The following is a 24,202-nucleotide window of genomic DNA, read 5'->3' on the forward strand; positions in this document are numbered from 1 at the left end:
GACAGAGCAAGACTCTGTCTCAAAAAAACAACAACAACAAAAAGATTCTAGTCTTGTCTGTTGTTCTTGAGTTTTTATTATTTTCTACAATTTGTACTAAATTCTGAATTCTTTGTGGGCTATGAGCCCCCAAACTAATGCTTTCAAATTTTTCTTCCACTTTTCTGACTTCCACTCAATGAAATTTTTACTACCTTTTTCCAGAGGCCCTGCAAGCTAAAGCTTATTCCTTGTCCTACCGTTGACAAAAATGTGTCAGATTGCCATGCTTCCTCGTCTACAACTAAAGGTATTTTGAGTCTAACATCTGGATAAGTTATGCCCAACATTAACATTTTTCTTCTGTTCCATAGAAATGCCTCTTATTTAAAATCTGTGTGCCTTCATCACATATAGAGGCCTAGCCCATCTGCAATGCCACTCTCCTGATATGAGAAATAGCTATTTAACTGAACTGATCTAGTCTCAGGACTAGGAAACTGACTAAAAATATATGGAATGGTATATTTAAATATGCTCTTTCCCATCTATCCCAATCGGTCTAACAACCTCTGACCTAAATCTCTCTCTGCTAGTGACCCCTGTCTGACTGTTTCTTGGAGCTATTTACCTGGATCCCTCAGAGATTAAGATCAATTATACAAAGATTTCTGAAGCCAGGAGTTTCACTCTTTATCCTAGGACTCATTATTTACCTTCTAATTCACTGTTCACTTAAATGTTGTGTTAAAATTATAAATGAGAATACTAATGCCTTTATCATGCAAGCCTTGAAACCCCATTGCACTTGAGCATGTGCAAACAGCTGCAAAGCAGTTCCACTCCTCTTACCTTAGGGTCAACACCTACTCCCATTATGCCCCATGTTGGCAGGAAGAAGCTAGAGCGGTCATTAATCACCCTTTCCCATCTTCATAGCCCACATCTTAAGAAGAAGGTGTTTTATAACCTTATTTACTCCTGAAATTTACTCCTGCCTTTAGAAACCCAAAGGGAGGGACTGAAACTGACTTTGCAAAAATTATAACTCAGAATATTATGATGGTGAAAGAGATCTGACCTAACCAATTCCATCTTGCCTCTACCCTCCAAGCTGTCCTTGTTCATTCCTGGGCACAGGCTGAACTAACTTTGGGAGGAACTTGTTAGAGTTTAACACTTTGAAACAAAGATTATAACAGCCCTTTCCCATAAAAAAAATCCCCTTCCTGCCTGGGGACTAGGCTGCCTTTGTAAGACTACCAAATCAGCCACACGATTAGAAATTATGGTTTAGGAGTCATGCAACTGGAGGCTGCCAAGATTCCGAATATCCCCAAACTGCTCCTCAGGATAACATCACTATTATAAAACCTAAGACCAATGCTTGAGATATTTTGCAGACCCTGCACTCAATGGATCAGCTGGCACCACCTAGATCAATAAACTGTCTTATTTGGTCTTGTGGCCCCAACCCAGAAACTGACTCAGCACAAGAGGACAGCTTCAATTCCCTGTTTCATCTCCCACCCAAACAATCAGCATTCCTGCTTCCCAACCCTCTACCCACCAAATTATCCCTAAAAAATGCAATCCCCAAATTTTGGGGGAGACTGATTTGAGTAATAATAAAACTCCAGTCTACCATACGGAGGCTCTACACAAATTAAAGCCTTTCTCTATTGGAATTCCTGTCTTGATAAACTGTCTCTGTCTAGGCAGCAGGCAAGGAGAACCCACTGGGTGGTTACAGGAGCACTGAAGACTGAACTCTGACCACCCATTCTGTTACTGGATAGTCCTGCACAGTTCCAGGCCCTTGGTGTCCTGAACAAAGAAGTGGAAGTGACACGCACAAATAGCAAAGCAGCAAAAGTTTATCAAGCACAATAACACACTCTCGGAGAGGGAAGAGCAGGCTGACCTCTGAAAAATGAGATCAGTTTGGTGTATTTTGGGTCTTTTTTTTTTTTTTTTTGAGACAGAATCTTGCTCTGTCACCCAGGCTGGAGTGCAGTGGCACAATCTCGTCTCACTGCAACCTCTACCTCCCAGGTTCAAGAGATCCTCCTGCCTCAGCCTCCCGAGTAGCTGGGACTACAGGTGTGCGCCGCCATGCCCAGCTAATTTTTTTTTTTTTTTTTTTTTTGTATTTTCAGTAGAGACAGGGTTTCACGACATTGGCCAGGCTGGTCTTCAACTCCTGACCTTAAGTGATCCACCCACCTCGGCCTCCCAAAGTGCTGGGATTACAGGTGTGAGCCACTGAGCCCAGCCTGTTTTTTTCTTCTCTTCCCCAAACTACCTAATCTCTAGCCAGCATGTGCCTTTTGATTGACAGGTGGGTTGCTCAGTTTCTTGGCCTCTGCGCATTTGCGTGACACTTCCATTCCATAATTTTAAGTACATGCATGATATACAGCCCATATGCATAAGCCTTAAGTAGCTAATCACCATGGGTAATTGTGGGGTCATTTTAAGGATATATTTTCTCTCTAGCGGGCATGCCCATCTCTTAGGAGCTGCCCCTTACTGGTTTGGTCCAGATCTAGCCAACCATGGGGCTCCTTACTCACTTCTGTATCTTACTTCTGGTTTTGCTCAACTTCTGCTTCTTGTCTTGCTTCTGCTTTTGCTCACCTGCCTCTTTATCTTTCTTCTGCTCCTACTCATTCCACCCTTTATCCAACCTCCAGTTCCCTCTGCTATGCTCCTGCCTCAATTCTTTGTTCTAAATTTCTTCCTGAGGAACCTGGATGGAGTCACAACCACAAAGCAAATCTAACATTTTCTGCTGACCCCAAATTTTAAACAAAGCTTGTCTTTCTTAACCAATTGCAAATCAGAAAATATTTGAGTCTACCTATGACCCTGTAAGCCATCCCCTTCAAGTTATCCTGCCACTTTAGGCCAAAACCAATATGTAGCCTTCATGTATTGATTTATGATCTTGCCTGTGGGAGGCCGAGGCTGGTGGATCACGAGGTCAGGAGATCGAGATTATCCTGGCTAACACGGTGAAACCCCATCTCTACTAAAATACAAAAAATTAGCCGGGCTTGATGCGGGCGCCTGTAGTCCCATCTACTTGGGTGGCTGAGGCAGGAGAATGGCGTGAACGCAGGAGGCGGAGCTTGAAGTGAGCTGAGATCGCGCCACTGCACTACAGCCTGGGGGACAGAGCGAGACTCCGTCTCAAAAAAAATAAATAAATAAAAATAAAAACCATTACCTGCAAGCCATCAGGGGGTCAGGATTTAAGCACCAGCTGTCTGGTGCCTTGCAAACAAATGCCTTCCTTTCCATAGCTGCAAAACCTCGGTGTGGATATCTGCTCTTACTGCACTGGGCTAGTGGACCCCAGCTCGGTTCTATAACATGGGGAGCTTCTAAGTTGGTGAACTTGATGTACTGGAAGGGTGGCATGCCCAGAGAGGGCATGTAAGTTATGTCACCCTCTCCGTACCCCACACCCCCATCCCTGCCATATCTTTCCCCATGCATCTCTTCTTCCATTTGGGTGTTCTGGAGTTGTATTCTTTATAATAAAACTGTTACCATAAGTATAGTGTTTCCTGAGCTCTGTGAATCATTTTAGGTGTCATCCAAAAGACCATGAGAATGGCTAAATAGTAGAAAGGAGAATTTTATTGGTGATATCAGTTTGCAAGCCAGGAGAGAGGCTCCAGTGTGGACCAAAGGTGCTCTCTCTTCCAAGGTGTTAAAAGAAAACACTCTTTTCCAAGGTGTTAAAAGAAAAACCTTAGACAAATTAAATTTATCAGAGTTTAATGGAGCAAAGAACGATTCATTAATCAGGCAGCCCCTGAGCTGGAATAGACTCAGAGAGACTCTGAGTGCAGCCAAGTGGTGGAAGATTTATGAACAGAAAAAGGAAAGTGACATACAGAAAACGGAAGTGAGGTACAGAAACAGGTGGGTTGGTTACAACTTGGCAATTGCCTTATTTGAACACAATTTGAACAGCTTCCCCATTTGATTGACCAAAACTCAGTGGCTGGCACAAGAGTAGATTGCAGTCTGTTTACACTTCCATTTAGCTTACTGTTCACTATGTACAGAGAAACCTTTAGGCAGAACTTAAAATATGTAGCTTTAGGCTAAACTTCATTTAACAAAGGGAAAGAATATGTTGGATTTTATGCCTCACAGGACCAGTATAATAGATAGATATTCAGCAAGTTTAAGAGAAAGGCTATACATATTTATGAGGGGAGCCCCATATATGTTTAATGGGTAAACATAGTTACATAAATCCTATGTTCACTTTGGGGCAGAATTTTAGAATGAAAATGAAGTAGAATTTGGCCTTTATGTCAAAAGGTGAGCTGTAGGACACAAAGATGGTTTGTGTGCAGCCTCTATAAGCTGGCTAAAACTGGCTTGAGGTCTGTAGTTGCTTATTAGGAAAGAATGTTTGTAAGACTGGTCCTGTGTCCAATCAGAGTTGCAGTGGTCTTGGTTGTAAATCAGAGGTGATTGCTCCTTTCTTTTTTTTGAGACAAAGTTTTGCTCTTGTTGACCAGGCTGGAGTACAATGGCGCGATCTCGGCTCACTGCAACCTCCGCCTCCCGGGTTCAAGAGATTCTCCTGCCTCAGCCTCCCAAGTAGCTGGAATTACAGGCAACCACCACCACACCTGACTAATTTCTTGTATTTTTAGTAGAGATGGGGTTTCACCGTATTGGCCAGACTGGTCTTGAACTCCTGACCTCAGGTGATCCACCCATCTCGGCCTCCCAGAGTGCTGGGATTACAGGCATGAGTCACCGCACCCGGCCTGATTGCTCCTATTTTTAGGGAGTTTAGTCATAGGAATTTCAAAATGTGCCATGCCAGCCAGGCCCTGAACCCTTGACCCATAGGTAATTTTGTTTCCTTAACCTTTGGGTCCATATTAGTTGATAAAGGGGCATCTATTTTTTTCTTTCTGGTCACATAGGGAATTACTAAAGAGGAAAGAGGTCATGGGAACCCCAGAATTAATAGTTGGTTAGGCAAAAGTGTAGGTAGTCTGGGAATCCCATTTGTGGTGTCTGAAGTGAGGGCAGTCTTGTGGGATTAAGCACAAGGTTAACATGGGGTCTGTGCTAACCCAGTGTAGTTAGTGTCAGATTTTAATTCAAATGTAGAACACCCCATTGGTGTCAGAGAACTGAAGAATTGGTTGTTATTTGGAAAATCCAGTCCCTCAGCCAGGAAGGGTCAGAGTCAAATTTAAACCCAAGCTTTCTATCAGAATCTAGGCAAAGAGTAGCTAATGTTGCCAGAAGACCACACAATGTGAGAAGAGAGTCCAAAGGGCAAATGTTCCCAAATTTAATAAGAAAGTAGGTGATTCCATGAAGAAACAAATTTCCAGAGATATAGGAATTAAACTTAGATGAGTTCGTATGGAAACCAAGGGAAAAGGAAGTTTAAAGAAAGGTGATTTATACTCTTAATTGCTGTGAAGACATTAAGTAAGACAAGGCTTGACAAATATTCACTAAACTTGGCAGTTGTGAATGACAATTCAATAATACCTGGGGCCAGAACAAAAAGAGTTTTTTAAATGTAAGTTGGATTGGGTTTTTCTTTTTTTTTGGAATGTTGTCTTTGGTGGAAAGAGGGGTAGCAATGGATGAAGGGTATAGGTGTGAGAGTTTCTGCTGTCATGACTGTTGTTTTATGTGAAAGAGGTTTGAGTATGTTGAAACAGGCAGAGGCTAGATATAGAAAGTGCTTAATGGGGGTGTCAAAGGATACAATTCCAAAATATTTAGTTTGAAGACCTCAATTGGCTTTATTTGCAATTCCAGAATAAAACAAAACCTCATTCTATAAAACAGAATAGTGTTCCAATGAGCTGAGCAGAGGAGATTGGTTTTACAGACAGAAGGGCTGAAGAAAGCAGAAACAAAGAACAAAGAGCAGATAACTCATTTCACAGTTACTTTCCTTGTACAGTGAGAAGAGGAAACAGAACAATGGAGAAATAACTAATTGTTAACATCAGGTTACATTTTTTGGTAATGATTAGGGCAGACGAAACTTTATTATCATGCCCATTTGGGAAATTAAGCTGTTCTCTCTCTCCTGATTTCTAGGAAGATCAAATAACAACTTAGTTTTGGTTTGGTTACATTAAACTTTAGTATGACTGGCTCCATTTTGATTTTTATTCTGATCTGCTGGGGCCTAGTGCAGGAGCTTAGTCCAAAACAATGGCCTCCTATAATTTTTATTTAACAATTTTCCCCTTTTGGTCAAGGCTCAAGTGAGAACCTGACCAAAACTAAGGGCATTGGCACTAGTCTCAGTTACCATCATTTTAGGTTTCCAGTCTCAACACATCATTCATAGGTTAGTGTCCTCATCATCATGCATTTCTTCGAGTTTTTTGTTATTCCAGCCAAAGACAGACTATTTGACATTCAACAGATGGCTGTATGCAAACATTTAAAACTTTTTTTTTTTTTTTTTGAGATGGAGTCTCACTCTGTCACCCTGGTGGAGTGCAGTGGTGTGATCTCAGTTCACTGCAACCTCTGCCTCCCAGGTTCAAGCGATTCTCCTGCCTCAGCCTCATGAGTAGCTGAGACTACAGACACGCACCACCATGTCCAGCTAATTTTTGTATTTTTAGTACAGACAGGGTTTCACCATGTTGGCCAGGCTGGTCTCGAAATCCTGACCTCAGGTGGTCCGCCCACCTCAGCCTCTCAAAGTGCTGTGATTACAGGTGTGAGCCACCACACCCAGCCACAAACATTTAAAACTTTTTGAGAGCATACAGTGCAACAGACAGACTACTATTATTACTCTCAGGAGGATAATATCAAGAGTCTGGAGTATGCTCCTTAGCTAGGGTCCTCATGAAACAAACCAACTAAAATAGAATAGATTGAAGAATGAGCCAGATGAGAAGTATATCGATCTTAACCAAGTAGCCAGTCTATTTTTTCAGCCCAGTCTCTATGATACCTGATGTATTTATCCCTCTGCAACAAGAAGTGTTAGCAACTGCAATGATTCCTTCTTGTTCAGCTAATAGAAAATCTCATGACTGAGTTAAAGTATGGAATGACAATTTGCAAGTCACCCACAGAAGCTACTGATTGTGAAATTCTAACGATAGCATTATTCTGCCAGACAAAAAAGATAGGCATAAACAAGGAAAAATTAAGGGAAATAATAGTCTCATTATGGCAGGGTCTTGTTCTGACAGTTTTGTCTGTTTGTTTATTTGTTTGTTTGTTTTTTGGAGACAGGGTCTAGCTCTGTCACCCAGGCTGGAGTGCAGTGGCAGTGGCATGATCTCAGCTCACTGCAACCTCCACCTCCTGGGCTCAAGTCATCCTCCCACATCAGCCTTTTGAGTAGCCGGGACTACAGGCATGCACCACCGTGCCTGGCTAATTTTTGTATTTTTTTTAGAGACGAGATTTCGCCACGTTGCCCAGGCTAGTGTCAAACTCCTGGGCCCAGCAATTCACCTGCCTCAGCCTCCCAAAGCACTAGGATTACAGGCATGAGCCATTGCACTCAGCTGTTCCGACAGTCTTGAGAAAAACTCCCCATGATAAAGTTAACAACTCATGTGGGTTTGTAGTTTGAATGTCTCTGGTTATGGCATCGGGCAGTTTGGTGAACTTGGTGTGGTCCACACATCGGGCATGAGGCTTGTCCCTTAAAATTTACATTGAGTTGTCCAGCTTCAGCTCTGGGGCTTTAGGAACAGAGCAATTTTTGTTCTTAGTTGGAAAATTATAGCCAGATACTGAAGGAAACTAGAATACAGGATCCAGTCCGGTATACAGGTAGACAATAAAAATTTGAAAACAATGAATAGGAGTACAACCTAATAACAGGTGTACTATAGTTTTTCCTCAGAAACATAATTATTCTCTTTACAGTCACCCCCATTTCTATCAAAGATAAACACTATAAGACTCATATGTTTGCAACATAAATTTAGTCTCATCAAACTTGATCGTTAGACTTTCTTCTCAGTATTTAAAAAACAGAAAGCACCATGTTTCTTTAAAAACAATCCTTTCTTCACCTCTGGCTGCTGTCCTCTCTTCTCACTATAAGAGGTCTGAAGAGTAGTCAGTCTACTCCTGTTGGTATGTTTACCTCCCACTCATTCCTCCAGCCTCACCTCCCCACCTCAGCTGCTCTTACTGATGTCTCTAATATGTTCTGTGTTCTAAAAAAAAGGACACTTTCAGGCCTTTATCTTAAGTTCCAAACTATTCTATTATCTCTGCGGTACCTTCAACACAATGTATCCAGAAAAGAACTCACTTTTCTTCCCTGTGCCCCTAAACATACTCCTCCTTTTCCCTTTCTAAAGGGTACCTCCACTATTTGTAGTCCAAGAAACCTGGATAACATCTTAGTCCTCCTTCTTTCCCCTGCCCTTGGCCTCATCCATTACCAAATCCCCTCACTCTATCAATCCCCACAAAGCACTCAAGTGTTTCCTTGATTCCAATGCAATTTCCCCGGAGCCTCTATCATGATCCTTCTAAAATATCAATCAGATAATGCCAGTCCTCTAGTAACAGTCTCCCTGTAGCTCTCCATTTCCTCCAGAGTGATCTCTAAGCACATATAGGAGAATAGAGTCCTTTGGGATCTTGAAGCCCCAGCCTGCTTCTCCAGCCTTTTCAGCCTCATCTTTCACCACAACCCCCTCTTACTGGATGCCCAAACTCCACGGAAACTCTCAGTAGTGTCCTGAACTTACCAGGTGACTTCATGCTGTCCTTTGACACAGAACCTGCAATGTCCTCTTTTGCCTCATTTGCTGGGCCAACTCCAACTTGTCCCTCAAGACTTAGCTTCTACTGTACCTGCTCAGGGATTTAGTAACTTGCACAAGGACAGTTTCACTATTCATCTATTGTAGGTTTTCTTTTTGAGACTCTTAAGATATTTGAATTAGTGTCAACCCTAAATGGTTTCATACAATACTAAAGGAAGTCTGGCCTGCAGTGATCCCACAACTACAGAAGTGGATTTGTTCCTTTAGTCACATGTTGGTGACTCAAAATCTATATTAAGCATTTGTAAGTACTTATAAATGATACTTTTTTATTATTCACAGTATACCAAGGCAAAAATAAGCTTTCTTAAGTTAGAATTCTGTAAAGATTGCTGCTTATCCAGTTCATCCCACCTCACTCATTACCAGAATTTTCATGTAACAGCTTGGTTGGTCTGTCAATCCAGGTGTCTTTACATAACAAATCCTACAGATGCCCTTAACTCTGAATTCAACAAAGGCAATGTTGAAAAAGACCAACCCAGCACTCTGTATTTTTTAATTTTTTTTTTTAATGTTCACCCTGTCTTATGGTGCTGCAGCACTCTGTAATGACAATGATATATCAGAACTTTCTTGGGAATATATCATAACATCCATGAAACCCTACATTTGATGATGGCATGGGAATATATAATTTTCTCCAGGCGTTTCAGCTGTAAAATAGGGATAATAATGGTAATCTCACATGATTATCCTGATGATTAAATGAAGAGAACTTTGAACTAGAGATAAAAAGTTAAGATTCATCAGCAAATAAAAGGTATTTAAACCATGGGAATTGATGAGATAACTAAAGAGAAAAAGTTGAGAGAGAAAAGGAGATCCCAGCCCTCCTTCCAAATGTTTCCCACTCATTAGTTCATTCAACAATTATTTTTGAGTGTCTAAGATCTGCACGTCACTGAATGCATGGGTACACCAAAGAGACATGGAAAAAGCCTATAGTCTCCTCAGAGAGACAGGTAGCACACAAATATATATTTAACTACAAACTATAATAATTGCTTTAAAGGAAAAGTTTCAGCACTCTGAGAGAATTTAATGAAGACCTAATTCAGATTAAATAAAATCATGTATATAAAGCACTTAGCATACTGTCTGAAACCTAGTAAGCACTTTGTTCAGGGAAGGCCTCCCTAAGAAAGTGGCAATTATGTTGACACCAAAAATTTAGTAGGAGTTAGCTACGAAAGAGTAGGGGGAAAGAGCATTACAAGCAGAACATCAACACACAAGAAGGCCCTGGGGCAGGAAAGAGCCTGCGGCACTCCAGGAGCTGAAAGGAGACCTGTGCAGCTAAAGCATATGACAGGTAGTAAATGACAATACCATCTACCTGACACCCCACAAGTAGAAATCTCCCTCTCCTCCATGTGATTAAAATGACTTCAAGAACCATACAACATTACACGGACATATTGTATGATGGTTAAAAAAAAGAACCACACAATAACTCTGTACATTATATTAAAATATTAATGATGCAGATAAATTGTATCTACCTAAAAATGAGCCTGCAATTCCTCTTTTCAACCTCCTCTTTCACAGTCACCCTTCTTCCACTACTGAAAGGGAAGATGGACCCTTCACCCAGCCGGAGACTCATTTTGGTGCCTTGCCCCATGGATAACAATTCAAGAATACATCCTTTCCAAGAGTGAGACCTATGACAACAAATCCAAGAAAAATTCAGCAAGAAGTATTAAAGCAGCTAGCATCACGCTGTCATTCAGTTTTCTTATAAATGCAAGGTTTGAAATTTAACTTAAAATTTAGATGTGAAATGTTATCAGAGGTGCATTAATAAGTGCAATAATAAGAATACAAATATCTCATTATTTTAAATGGGCAAAATATTTGAATAGACGTTTCAATGAAGAAGATACACAGATGAAAAATAAGCCCATAGATGTCCTACATTATTCATCATTAGGAAAATGCCAATTAAAACCACAATAAAATACTTACACACATCTAGTTACAATGGCTAAAACATAAAAGATTGACCATACCGAAGATTGGCAAGGATATGGAGGAACTGAAATCCTTATGCACTGCTGGTAAAATGATACAACTACTTTGGAAAAGTTTGGCAGTTTCTTAAACAGTTAAACATACATCTACCACATGATCCAACCATTCCACTCTTAGATATTTACCCAAGAGAAATGAAGGCATACATCCATACAAAGACTTGTACTCACAGCAGCTATATTTGTAATTCACAAAAACTGGAAATAAGCCAAATGGTCATCCATGGGTGAATAGAAAAATTGTGGTACATCCATACAATGGAATACTACTCAGCAATTTTAAAAAATAAATTCTCGACATAAGCAAAACATGGATGAATCTCAAAATAGTTATAGTGAATTAAAAAAATCCAGACCACAAAAAGTACATACTATATAATTCCATTTATATAAAACTCTAGAAAATGCAAATTAATCTACAGTGACAGAAAGTACTGTACGATAGAAGGGAGGATTTACAAAAGGGCATGAGCAAATTTGTGGGTAATATTTTGTGGCTCATTATCTTGATTATGGTGATGTTTGCATGAGTGTAAACTTGTATGAAAACATCCAATTGTATACTTTAAATATGTTCAGTTTATGTCAACTCTTTTTTTTTTTTTTTTTTTTTTTTTTTGAGACGGAGTCTCATTCTGTCACCCAGGCTGGAGTGCAGTGGTGCAATCCTGGCTCACTGCAACCTCCGCCTCCCGGGTTCAAGCAATTCTCCTGCCTCAGCCTCCTGAGTAGCTGGGATTACAGGTGCACGCCACCATGCCCAGCTAATTTTTGTATTTTTAGTAAAGACGGGGTTTCACCATGTTGGTCAGGCTGGTCTCGAACTCCTGACCTTGTGATCCGCCTGCCACAGCCTCCTAAAGTGTTGGGATAACAGGCATGAGCCACTGCCTCTGGCTTTTTTTTTTTTTTTTTTTTTTTTTGAGATGGAGTTTCGTTCTTGTTGCCCAGGCTGGAGTACAATGGCGCGATCTCGGCTCACTGCAACCTCCACCTGACAGGTTCAAGCGATTCTCCTGCCTCAGCCTCTCAAGTAGCTGGGATTACAGGCATGCGCCACCACACCTGGCTAACCTTTTTTTTTTTTTTTTTTTTTTTGAGACTCAGTCTTACTCTGTCGCCCAGGCTGGAGTGCAGTGGCGCGATCTTGGCTCACTGCAAGCTTCGCCTCCCACGTTCACGCCATTCTCCTGCCTCAGACTTCCGAGTAGCTGGGACTACAGGCGCCCGCCACCACGCCCGGTTAATTTTTTGTATTTTTAGTAGAGACAGGGTTTCACCGTGTTAGCCAGGACGGTCTCAATCTTCCGACCTCGTGATCTGCCCGCTGCAGCCTCACAAAGTGCTGGGATTATAGGAGTGAGCCACTGCGCCCGGTCTTAATTTTTGTATTTTTAGCAGAGACGGGGTTTCACCATGTTGGCCTGGCTGGTCTCAAACTCCTGACCTCAGGTGATCCACCCACTCAGCCTCCCAAAGTGCTGGAATTACAGGTATGAGCCACTGTGCCCATCCTATGGCAACTACACCTCAATAAAGCTGTCTACAAATTAAAGAATGGTGAGAAGACTATTAAGTTTCATACCATTGGCTTATTCGAAGCCTAGTTCTATCAAGATTGAACATTTGTTCCTTGCCTAAACCATACAAGCTTCAAACTCCTCCACTTCCATAGCCTATCAATCCTATTTCTAGACTGTAACCTGCCCTTCCTCTTCCAAATCTGACCAGACATTTTATATGTGCTGTCAACACGAATATCCCAGAGTAAGCCATGCAAGAGTGTGGATGACTTAACTAAATGCACTGCCGCTACTTGAAAAATTTAGAGTTAAAATTTAATGAAGTTTAAACTCAGTGTAACTGACCTCTAATTGCCCTAAGTCTAAGGTCTTTTAAGAAGCTGATAGGTGCCGAGTGCAGTGGCTCATGCTGGTAATCCCAGCACTTTGGGAGGCAGGCAGATCACTTGAGGTCAGGAGTTCAAGACCAGCCTGGCCAACAGGGTGAAACCCCGTCTCTACCAAAAATATAAAAATTAGCCAGATGTGGTGGCACGTGCCTGTAATCCCACCTACTCGGGAGGTTGAGGCAGGGAGAATCGCTTGAACCCTGGAGGCAGAGGTTGCAGTGAGCCAAGATCATGCCACTGCACTTCCAGCCTGGGCAACAGAGTGAGACTCCATCTCAAAAAAACAAAAGGAAGCTGTTAGGTGAGCTATTGGTACATTAATCATATAGACAATCTTAGCAGGGTTGAAGTCTATAGGTTTTGATTGATTTGACTACACTGTAAATTGTAAATAGATGCAATTTTAAGTTAACTGAATAAACTTTTCTATTCATTAACAGTAGTCATCTCAATTTTAGAGGTTTACGTTATGCTCGTGCCTCCATCTGCACGCACAACATGGGAAGACAACAGACACCAAAGATACTTTGGATTCTTGCTGCTAAGTAAGTATTCAAGCACTACGTGCGCGTTGTTAAAATTAATAAGGCAATCTGACCCCATCCCTGCCACCAGGAAACTGCAATACTATTAATATATTAAAAAGGAAGACAACTGAGATAAAGGGAATGTGGGAGGTTGGGGGGGGTGCTTAGGAGATATCAGAATACAACCTCTTAGAATTACAGAATCTCAACAACCATCCTTTATGCCTGATCTTCGGTTCAGTAGCTCTAGGATTCCAAGGGGCCCCTCCTAACTGCATTGCCTTCTCTCCCCAATTACCTTTCTCTCAGAATGTTACACCTTCCCCCAGTTAATAGCGTAGGCTTAAAATGTATCTAGGTGTTCTTACCTACTGACAAACTGCTGGAGTTGTTCATGGGAAAGGAATCAAGGCAAAATATCTAATGCATTCAGGTCATTGGAGTTTTCTTTTTAATTTTTGCTTTTTTGAGATGGGGCATCAGTATGTTGCCCAGGCTGAAGTGCAATAGCAGTATCTCTGCGAGACTCTGTCTCAAAAAAAAAACCCATTAGAGTCTTCACCTTAGGATGGACTAGGGCTATGGCATACTGGTAAGCATTAAAAAATAAAGGGCTATGATGGCCCGGATTTGCATTATCTGAGTAATGGGAATACTCCAACCCAGTCCGATTTCAAGGTCCCAGTGAGGTTACTGAATTCGAAGCTCAGAAGGTATGCGCCTAGTATTCCCACCATACGAATACAAGCGAGGTAAGTAACCTCAAAAGCATTGATAACAGTAAAATAGTTACAATACCTGTTACCCCTTTAGTATCCATTACCTTCGTTTAATTTAACTGTCAGTTTACATAACAAAAGAGTCTTTTAAGGCGTAAGCGCGCTCCTGGGGAGGGTATGGGGCTGTTGGCAGGGAAAGCAGCTTTTCGATCGTATAAATGCTCTTTGTGCCCAGACTGCCCTCTATAAATCAGCACTATCAACCCTGTCCAGAGACTTGTCCATGACCTCCAAGAAAACACTTTATTCATACTACTCCTAGCGTGCGCTCCTACCCGCCCCAGGGACTTCAGTCTTCCGGGGGAGGGATAACTACTTGGGGACACGGAGCACTGCGTACGCCCTGGGTCATGTGGGAAGGATGACCGCAAAGCCTCCAGTCGGCGCGTGGGTTCCGGGGCTGAGGGGCCCAAGGCGATAACCGGGATCCGCTCCGGCCGCGCTCCTCTCGCCTTTGAGAGCCCCGGAAGTGGCCCGGCTCTTGGCCGCAGCGGGAGGTCTTCGGAAAGAAAAGGCCGGAACCAGAAGATAGACTCAACAGCGATGCCCTACCCGGACCCCACCGGCCTCACACCCGGGCCAGCCAGCCGCCAGTAGTGCGCACCGCCTCCTCCCCAAGCCCCGCCCTGCGTCCACCCCAGGGGTTAACTCGCACGCGCGCTCTTGTGGCGGAGGTAGAGTGCGCCGTCCAGGGCTAGAGCAAGTGCGGCCCCGCGGCCCGGAGCCATGCTGAGGAGCTGCGCCGCGCGCCTCCGCACGCTGTGGGCTCTGTGCCGGCCGCCAGTAGGCCGGCGCCTGCCGGGAAGCGTGCCGCGACCCGAGCTGGTGAGTCTGGGCACCCTCGGGCATGGGGCGGGAGCAGGACTCAGTCAGAAACACGCCTGCGGTAACAGAGCTTTCGATTGTTATCCATACCCCAACCAGCCAATCTCAGAATAAAAGCTCACCTGGGCACCACAGGGCAGCATAAGCAACAGGGGCCTAGGAATACAGTCCTGAGATTCAAACCGTTAGAAAAGGGATGGAAAGGTGACCCCGTTTTTTTGTTTTTTAGGAGACAGGGTCGGCAGGGCGCTACCTGAACTGCATAATTTAGTCCGTCTATTTATATTTTGACAACATCTGTATTTTACCAATAATATTTGAGGCTGTTTTTATTTTTCAAAGATTAAAGTGACGTGAACTAAAAGATACCACAGCTTTTATCTTCCCTTTAAAAAAATATTTGATCCAAACGCTTATCTTCCTTTAGGTCAGTTAATTAGAGATCTTTTTATAGACATCACACACGACACATATATAACTACACAGACAGGCAGAAGAAAACCCAGTTGCCATAAGATCTTTCATCACAGGGAGAGGGATCTATCTGCTTTTAATTCCTAGGGTTCCATGAGGAAAACAGAGATCGCCCCTCTTATGCAGGCATTAAAAGTGGCAAGGCAAAATGGAGAAAAATAACTCAGTCGACCGAAAAGAAACACTTTTTCCAGCAAAATAAGGCCCAAGAAAAGGAAAACATAAAGGCCTTATAAATATAATTACAACTTAGATATCCACTTTTAATTAAGCTGAGCACTCCTTAAGAAAATTCTTTTAACACCCTTATTATCTAACTTTAGCTCCACCAAGCGGCCAATATTTCTGGCTTTCAAACTTTACTTAAAGGCTCAGAGAAAGGAAAATCCAAGGTGGTTGGTGGAGGGCAGGGGAATCGACAAATAGCGAAAGGGCACACAGATACCAAACCAGAAAGGACTCATTCCCTAAGCCAGGATGAATCTGGGCCACGCCAGGCTAAACGAAGCTATGCAATGGGGTTACAGGCCACGCCCCCAAGGACGTAAAACAAGATGGAGGCCTGCAGCGAAGTTTGCTGTGGAGCATACAGAAAGACATGCAAAACACACAGATTGGCTACAGCTTAAGACTTACCTCACAAATCCTTTCTCACAAAACTTTACAGAAAATATAAACAGTAATCCTCATCATTCCTAAAAGAGCAAAACGTCTTCCAAAAGGAAAAGAAAAACCTCCTTTAAAAGTATACTGCTGATGGGTTGGAGAGGAGATAAGGATGCCTGGGGGAAGAACCTCTTATTCCTATGCAAATGGTTCCTCCACCAGAGAGAGGAGCTTAATTGCTGTGGGACAGAGCTAGACTCCCTGGAATGGGGAGGGGGAGACTGCAGGCACCTGGTAGGGAACGCCAGCCAGCCATGCCGGCGCCTTGGGGCCTGGGCAGTGGCTGTGGCTCATTCCTGCCCTGTGTGGCTATTGGACACCACACACACATGCTGCAGACACCACCATGCACCCCAGCCAGTAAAGAAGTGGGGCCAGGGAGCTACCCCACCCTACTGTCTTGTGAGTGCACTGGTGACCATTGGGGTGGGTGTGGACCACCTCCAGTATCGTAAAAAGAAAAATAGGTGCCGTTGCTGTCCCCCCAAAAAGAAGAGGAATGCCATAAGACCAAAAGGCTCAGAAATGAAAGTGAGAGGTTTTGAGTCCCCATTTCACTCATCCTTCTGTTGCAGGAATGAAGGAGGACTGGAGAGGCCATGGGGTGAGACAGGAGAACTTTATTTATTTATTTTTTTTTTTTTGAGACAGAGTCTCGCTCTGTCACCCGGGCTGGAGTTCAGTGGTGCAATCTCTGCTCACTGCAACCTCTGCCTCCTTGGTTCATGCCATTCTCCTGCCTCAGCCTGCGGAGTAGCTGGGACTACAGGCGCCCGCCACGACGCCCGGCTAATTTTTTGTATTTTTAGTAGAGGCGGGGTTTCACCATGTTAGCCAGGATGGTCTCGATCTCCTGACCTCGTGATCCACCCGCCTCGGCCTCCCAAAGTGCTGGGATTACAGGCGTGAGCCACCACGCCCGGCTAGGAGAACTTTATTGAGTGCACTCAGACCCAGCGGACTAACATCCAAAAACTGGGCCCAGAACAAAGACAGCACTTGACTTTAATACACACTTCTAAAAGGGGGTGGGCTAGCTTGAAACAAGCTTACAGTGGTGTGAAGCATAGTGGCGTGAAAGCAAGGATACAGAGGCAGAAAAAAGGCAATTAATTCATCAAATTGTGACAGGTGCATAATTCAGGATTACATACTGTGTCGGAATTGATGGGTTCTTGGTCTCACTGACTTCAAGAAAGAAGCCGCGGACCCTCGTGGTGAGTGTTATAGTTCTTAAAGGCAGCATGTCCGGCGTTTGTTCCTTCTGATGTTCAGATGTGTTCAGAGTTTCTTCCTTCTGGTGGGTTCATGGTCTTGCTGGCTCAAGAGTGAAATTGCGGACCTTCGTGGTGAGTGTTACAGCTCTTAAGGTGGCACGTCTGGAGTTGTTCATTCCTCCCGGTGGGTTCGTGGTCTCGTTGGCTTCAGGAGTGAAGCTGCAGACCTTCGCGGTGAGTGTTACAGCTCATAAAGGCAGTGTGGACCCAAAGAGTGAGCAGCCGCAAGATTTATTGCAAAGAGCGAAAGAACAAAGCTTCCACAGTGTGGAAGGGGACCCGAGCGGGTTGCCACTGCTGGCTTGGGCAGCCTGCTTTTATTCTCTTATCTGGCCCCACCCACATCCTGCTGATTGGTAGAGCCTAGTGGTCTGTTTTGACAGGGCCCTGATTGGTGCATTCACAACCCCTGAGCTAGACATAGGGTGCTGATTGGTGTGTTTATAAACCTTGAGCTAGATACAGAGTGCCGATTGGTGTATTTACAGTCCCTTAGCTAGACATAAAGGTTCTCCAAGTTCCCACTAGACTCAGGAGCCCAGCTGGCTTCACCCAGTGGATGTCGCACTGGGGCTGCAGGTGGAACTGCCTGCCAGTCCCACGCCGTTTGCCCACACTCCTCAGCCCTTGGGTGGTCGATGGGACTGGGCGCCATGGAGCAGGGGGCAGCACTCATCAGGGAGGCTCGGGCCGTGCAGGAGCCCACGGAGGGGGTGGGAGGCTCAGGCATGGCAGGCTGCAGGTCCCGAGCCCTGCCCCGCCAGAAGGCCGGTAAGGCCCAGTGAGAAATCGAGCGCAGCGCCAGTGGGCCAGCACTGCTGGGGGACCCAGTACACCCTCTGCAGCCACTGGCCCGGGTGCTAAGCCCCTTATTGCCTGGGGCCGGCAGGGCCGGCTGGCTGCTCCGAGTGCAGGGCCCGCCAAGCCCACACCCACCCGGAACTCCAGCTGGTCCACAAGCGCCCTGCGCAGCCCTGGTTCCCGCTCGCGCCTCTCCCTCCACACCTTCCTGCAAGCTGAGGGAGCCGGCTCTGGCCTTGGCCAGCCCAGAAAGGGGCTCCCACAGTGCAGCAGTGGGCTGAAGGGCTCCTGAAGTGCCGCCAAAGTGGGAGCCCAGGCAGAGGAGGCGCCGAGAGGGAGCGAGGGCTGTGAGGACTTCCTGCACACTGTCACCTCTCACTATGACCCTTGCTTATGCAGCCCAGGTGGCTGTTATCTAGGCTTGCTCAAAAGAGCCTTGCAAGTGCTTATCTCATAATCTTCGCTATGGTGCCCAGACGGCCGCAGCCTAGGCCTACTTAGGCATGTCTTATAACCTTCACTGTGCTGTTTAGATAAAACAGAATACTTGAAGTTACTAGTTACAGAAAACAGGAATCTATAAACTCATAAAACTTGCAGAGCAAGGTATAATCACACGGAAGGGGGATGGGATTCGAGGGGGAACTTTACTTTTTCTTATCCTTTTGTTGAGGGAGTGCTGGAAGAGTCTCCAGAGCACATCCTTTGAGCCCTGGTTTCTTTGAGAATGTTATCAAGACTACACCCGGGTCCGGGCTTTGCCTGTTACTGCCTTTGGGATGAGTCAGCCTCATATTGAAAGCTTGTTTTTCACTTTTTAAATTTTATTTTGCTTTCTTCAATTTCCTGCCTCACTTCCTCAGGCCCCATATTTGAGCGCCAAACACAGTTAGGGCGAGAGTGAGACTCCGTCCCAAAAAAAAAAAAAAAAAAAAGGACTTTCTTCTCAATTCATCTAAGTTCTTGTCACACAATCAGGAAAGATCAGTCTCGTGGACACATAGAAGGGTGAGAATAATGGAATTTATTGGGCAAAAAAGGAAAAAGAGAAAAACCTCAGCAGAGGAAGAGGGAGCTGCTCCTACCCTGCCACACAGGAACTCAAGAGGCCAGGCTCCTTGCGTCTGCCAATGGCATGAACTTCTGTGGCTCCACCCTGTTCTCCCAGTCAAAGGCTGATGGGAGGTTCTCTGGGGAGCTCTTTTTACTTCGCTGTCTTACCACTTTATAAATGTGTAACCAAAGCTCAAGCAAGACCTTTCCTCTGTTCAGGACAACAAAATATAATCGTTGTCCCTAACATTTCTACTTCATTTATAATCTATGCTTTGTCTTTACTTCAGGTATCTCTTAGTTTTCACCACCTTGAACTGAAACCTTTATTATTTCTATTTCTACATTATTATAGTGTCCATCTGGAGTAACAAATTCAACCCCTGCCAAACTAAAATTAATAGTTACACTCCTGTTTTCTCTCTCCTGATCCACATGTGCACACTAAGAAAAACCTTTCTTTTCATTCTATTCACCCTAGTTTTCAAAGCCACAGCTCTAGATAATCATTCAAGACTCTTCTGCTTTCTCTTTCCCAGTCAGTAACTCCCCACATCCCTCAGTCCCAATGTCCTAAATATCTTAAAACTTTACTTTTCATTACTCAGTACCTAGTTCAGATTCTGACCATATCTGACCTGGGCCTTTGCAACAGTCTTTTAACTGGTTTCCCTACCATTGCATTTCACCATTTTAATTCATTCGTTACACCAGATGGAGCTTTCTAAAACCTATGTTCATATTACTCCCTTGCTTAGAACTCCTTAAGCCTCCTCATAAATGAAAAAGGTGCTGTATCATTCAAGTGCTTTCATGATTCTTTAAAGACGCCACTTCTTTAGTTAACTTAATCCTATGTAATAACATTGGTGAAATCACGTGTGAGTTTTCTACTTATGTCCTTTTATAATATATGAATATATTTTGTTATATTTTAAAATACATATATTTTTGTCCTTGTGCCACCTAAAATCATTTTTCATGCTGGTCTTTGGAAATACTGACCTAGAAGTTGAAATCTAAGCCCTATGGTGTGATCCCTCTAGTTCTTCACATCTTGCTGCTCTTCTTCTCTTTCCACCTTACATATATGAAGGCTGAAATCCTAGCAGTTCCCCAATGTGATACGGTTATTTCAATCTCCTATGCCTTCGCTTGGAGCAGGTCCCCCTCCCCATTCTCTCCTTAATGAACTTTTTATCTGTAGGAAATCACTCCATCATTTCAAAGTTTTCCCTGAAAGTCATCCGTTCTATGCCTGTATCTACTTCTCTTGTAGTATTTTTCACATCCAAGGCTGCTAACACTTGAAGGCAGGGTCTAAGTCTTCTCTCTGTTTTACCTGTCCCTCACATAGAACCAGGGCATGTAGTAGGACTCAAAAAAAGTTTCTTGGATTTAACTGAATCCCAGACTTTAAAAGTTAAAATCAGGAGAACCCACAGTTAAGGGAGTCATTCTAATTCCTAAAAGTATTTAATTAGCTCTGTATCACTGGTCCATAAAAGGACAGTGGAACTGATGGATCCTAGTGTTACTTGTTTAAGATGAGACCAGTGGCTAATGAGATGAGTTCAAATTCGTAACTCCAAAGCTTATACATACTATTCTGCCTCTCAGTTGACATGTTTTGGTCAATACATAGTAATCTGTGATGAATTGTCTTGTTGGGTTACTTCTAGATTCATGTCCTTTAAAAGTTACATAATCAGGACTGGATTCTAAGGAAATAATCCAAAATAGAGGAAAAGCTATATTCATAATGTTCCAGTGGACATTTGCATTTAGAGCAGCAAAAGATTGGAAATAATTTAAATATCTACCTTAATGGCTAATTATATAGTATATCAGTTTAATGGACTATTTTTCTGCTATTGAAAATGGTGGTAACTGATATTATGGAGAAAGTGAACACTAAATAATTTCAAGTGGTAAACGTAGAAAGCAAAATTGTGGGATTTTTAAATTTTTGTTTGTTTTTGTTTTTACTGAGATTACAAGTATATTAGGAAAAATTATATTTTAAAAATTTGGAGGAAAGAAAATTTGCCATTAATTATATTAAGAGGGAGAGATGGGTGGGTTTAAAACTTTTTCTTTTCTTTCTTTCCCAAATTTTCTGAGCTGGGTTCTGGAAGGATGAACCAATTAAAAAATATATATATATGGAAAAAGATTACAAATCCTGGGCTAAGGGCAAAGTGGTTTCAACCCTGATCATGTATCCCCAACCCTCTGATACTCCAAAGTCAGGACTTCCTTTTTTTCAGCCAGGACATTTTTATTCTGTAGAGTTTTTTGTTCATTTGTTTTTGAGACAGAATCTCACTCTGTTGCCTGGACTGGAGTGCAGTGGTGCAGTCTTGGTTCACTGCAACCTCCACCTCCCCGGTTCAAGCAATTCTCGTTCCTCAGCCTCCCAAGTAGCTGAGACCACAGGCACACACCATCACGCATGGCTAATTTTTGTATTTTTTGTAGAGATGGGGTTTCACCATGTTGGCCAGGCTGGTCTCAAACTCCTGACCTCAAGTGATCCACCCACCTTGGCACCCCCAAAGTTCTGGGACTACAGGTGTGCCACCACGCCTCAGCTTCCATAGAGTTTAGTTTTGATCTGTTTTGTTTAATTTTTATTTTTTAATTTTATTTTTCCATAAGTTATTCAGGTACAGGTGGTATTTGGTTACATGAGTAAGTTCTTTACACTAGTGATTTGTGAGATATTGGTGCATCCATCACCTGAGCATTATACACTGCACCATATTTATAGTCTTTTATCCCTCATCCCCCTCCCATTCTTCCCCCCAAGTCCCCAAAGTCCATTGTATCATTCTTATGCCTTTGCGTCCTCATAGCTTAGCTCTCCCATATAATTGAGAACATACAATGTTTGGTTTTCCATTCCTGAGTTACTTCACTTAGAATAATAGTCTCCAGTCTCATCCAGGTCACTGGGAATTTGGGTTGGTTCCACGATTTTGCGTTGGGCATTTGGGTTGGTTCCATGATTTGCAATTGGGGATGATGCTGCTATAAACACGCATGTGCAAGTATCTTTTTCGAATAATGACTTATTTTCCACACTGTTTTCCATAGCAGCTATACTAGTTTACATTCCCACCAGCAGTGTAGAAATGTTCCTTGATCACTGCATCCACAGCAACATCTACTGTTTTTTGAGTTTTTTTATTATGGCAATTCTTGCAGGAGTAAGGTGGTATCGCATTTTGGTTTTGTCTGTTTGTGCTCTTTCAGACTTTTTGAGGTAGGCATTTAGGGCTATGAACTTTCCTCTTAGCACTGCCTTAGCTGTATCCCAGAGGTTTTGATAGGCTGTGTCATTATTGTCATTCAGTCTGAAGAATTTTTTAAATTTCCATCTTGATTTCGTTTTTGACCCAGTGCTCATTCAGGAGCACGGTTTTTTTGGTTTTTTTGTTTGTTTGTTTTTTTCTGAGACAGAGTTTCACTCTTGTTGCCCAGGCTGGAGTGCAGTGGCACAATCTCAGCTCACTGCAACCTCTGCCTCCTGGGTTCAGGCAGTTCTCCTGCCTCGGTCTCCTGAGTAGCTGGGATTACAGGCGCATGCCACCACTCCTGGCTGATTTTTGTATTTTTAGTAGAGACTGGGTTTTGCCATGTTAGTCAGGCTGATCTCGAACTCCTGACTTCAGGTGATCCTCCCACCTCAGCCTCCCAAAGTGCTGGGATTACAGGCATGAGCCACAGCGCCTGGCCTATTTGCATGGTTTTGAAGGTTCCTTTTTGGAGTTGATTTCCAGTTTTATTCCACTGTGGTCTGAGAGAGTGCTTGATATAATTTCAATTTTCTTAAATTTATGGAGGCTTGTTTATGGCCTATCATGATCTATCTTGGAGAAAGTTCCATGCACTATTGAATAGAATGTGTATTCTGTGGTTGTTGGATGAAATGTTCTGTATGTATCTGTTAAGTCCATTTGTTCCAAGGTATAGTTTAAATCCATTGTTTCTTTGTTGACTTTCTGTCTTGATGACTTGTCTAGTGCTATCTGCCAAGACCAGCTCAGTTATGGAGACCCTAACCCAGCAGTGCTGGAGGAATTAAAGACACACAGAAATATAGGGTGTAGAGTGGGAAATCAGGGGTCTCACAGCCTTCAGAGCTGAGAGCCCCTAACAGAGATTTACCCACATATTTATTGACAGCAAGCCAGTGATAAACATTGTTTCTATAGATTATAGATTTACTAAAAGTATTCCTTAGGGGAAACAAAGGGATGGGCCAAAACAAAGGGATGGGCTCTGGCTAGTTATCTGCAGCAGGAACATGTCCTTAAGGCACAGATTGCTCATGCTATTGTTTGTGGCTTAGGAACACCTTTAAGCGGTTTTCTGCCCTGGTTGGGCCAGGTGTTCCTTGCCCTTATTCCGGTAAACCCACAACCTTCAGCATGGGCATCATGGCCATCACGAATATGTCACAGTGCTGCAGAGATTTTGTTTATGGCCAGTTTTGGGGCCAGTTTATGGCCAGATTTGGGGGCCTATCCCCAGCAGCTGTCAGTGGAGTATTGAAGTCCCCCACTATTATTTTGTTGCTGTCTATCTCATTTCTTAGGTCTGTTAGTAATTGTTTTATAAATTTGGGAGCTCCAGTGTTAGGTGCATATATGTTTAGGATTGTGATATTTTCCTTTTGGACAAGGCCTTTTACCATTGTATAATGTCCCTCTTTGTCTTTTTTGACTGCTGTTGCTTTAAAGTTTGTTTTGTCTGATGTAAGAATAGATACCTATCTCTGCTTGCTTTTGGTGTCCATTTGCATGAAATGCCTTTTTCCACTCTTTAAGTTTATTTGAGTCCTTATGTGCTAGGTGAGTCTCTTGAAGACAGCATATAGTTGGTTTGTGAGTTCTTATCCATTCTGCAGTTCTGTGTCTTTTAAGTGGAGCACTTAGGCCATTTACATTCAATGTTATTATTGAAATGTGAGGTGCCATTGTGTTCATTGTACTCTTTGTTGCCTGTGTACTGTGGGGTTTTTTTTTATT

The 24,202-nt window shown here is 43.2% G+C and overlaps 1 protein-coding gene across 1 annotated transcript in view; it reads left to right on the forward strand.

Moving 5' to 3' along the window:
• Positions 1-14,366: 14,366 nt before the first annotated feature.
• The window catches only part of THEM4 (thioesterase superfamily member 4), a 36,368-nt gene continuing 26,532 nt past the window's right edge, over positions 14,367-24,202 (forward strand). The window contains exon 1 of the mRNA XM_003817225.6: positions 14,367-14,895. Within this exon, the coding sequence (XP_003817273.1) occupies positions 14,797-14,895 (99 nt within the window). The 5' untranslated portion in view covers positions 14,367-14,796. The remainder of the gene's footprint in view (positions 14,896-24,202) is intronic.

This window comes from Pan paniscus, chromosome 1, assembly GCF_029289425.2.
Source record: "Pan paniscus chromosome 1, NHGRI_mPanPan1-v2.0_pri, whole genome shotgun sequence".
Classification (NCBI taxonomy): Eukaryota; Metazoa; Chordata; class Mammalia; order Primates; family Hominidae; genus Pan; species Pan paniscus.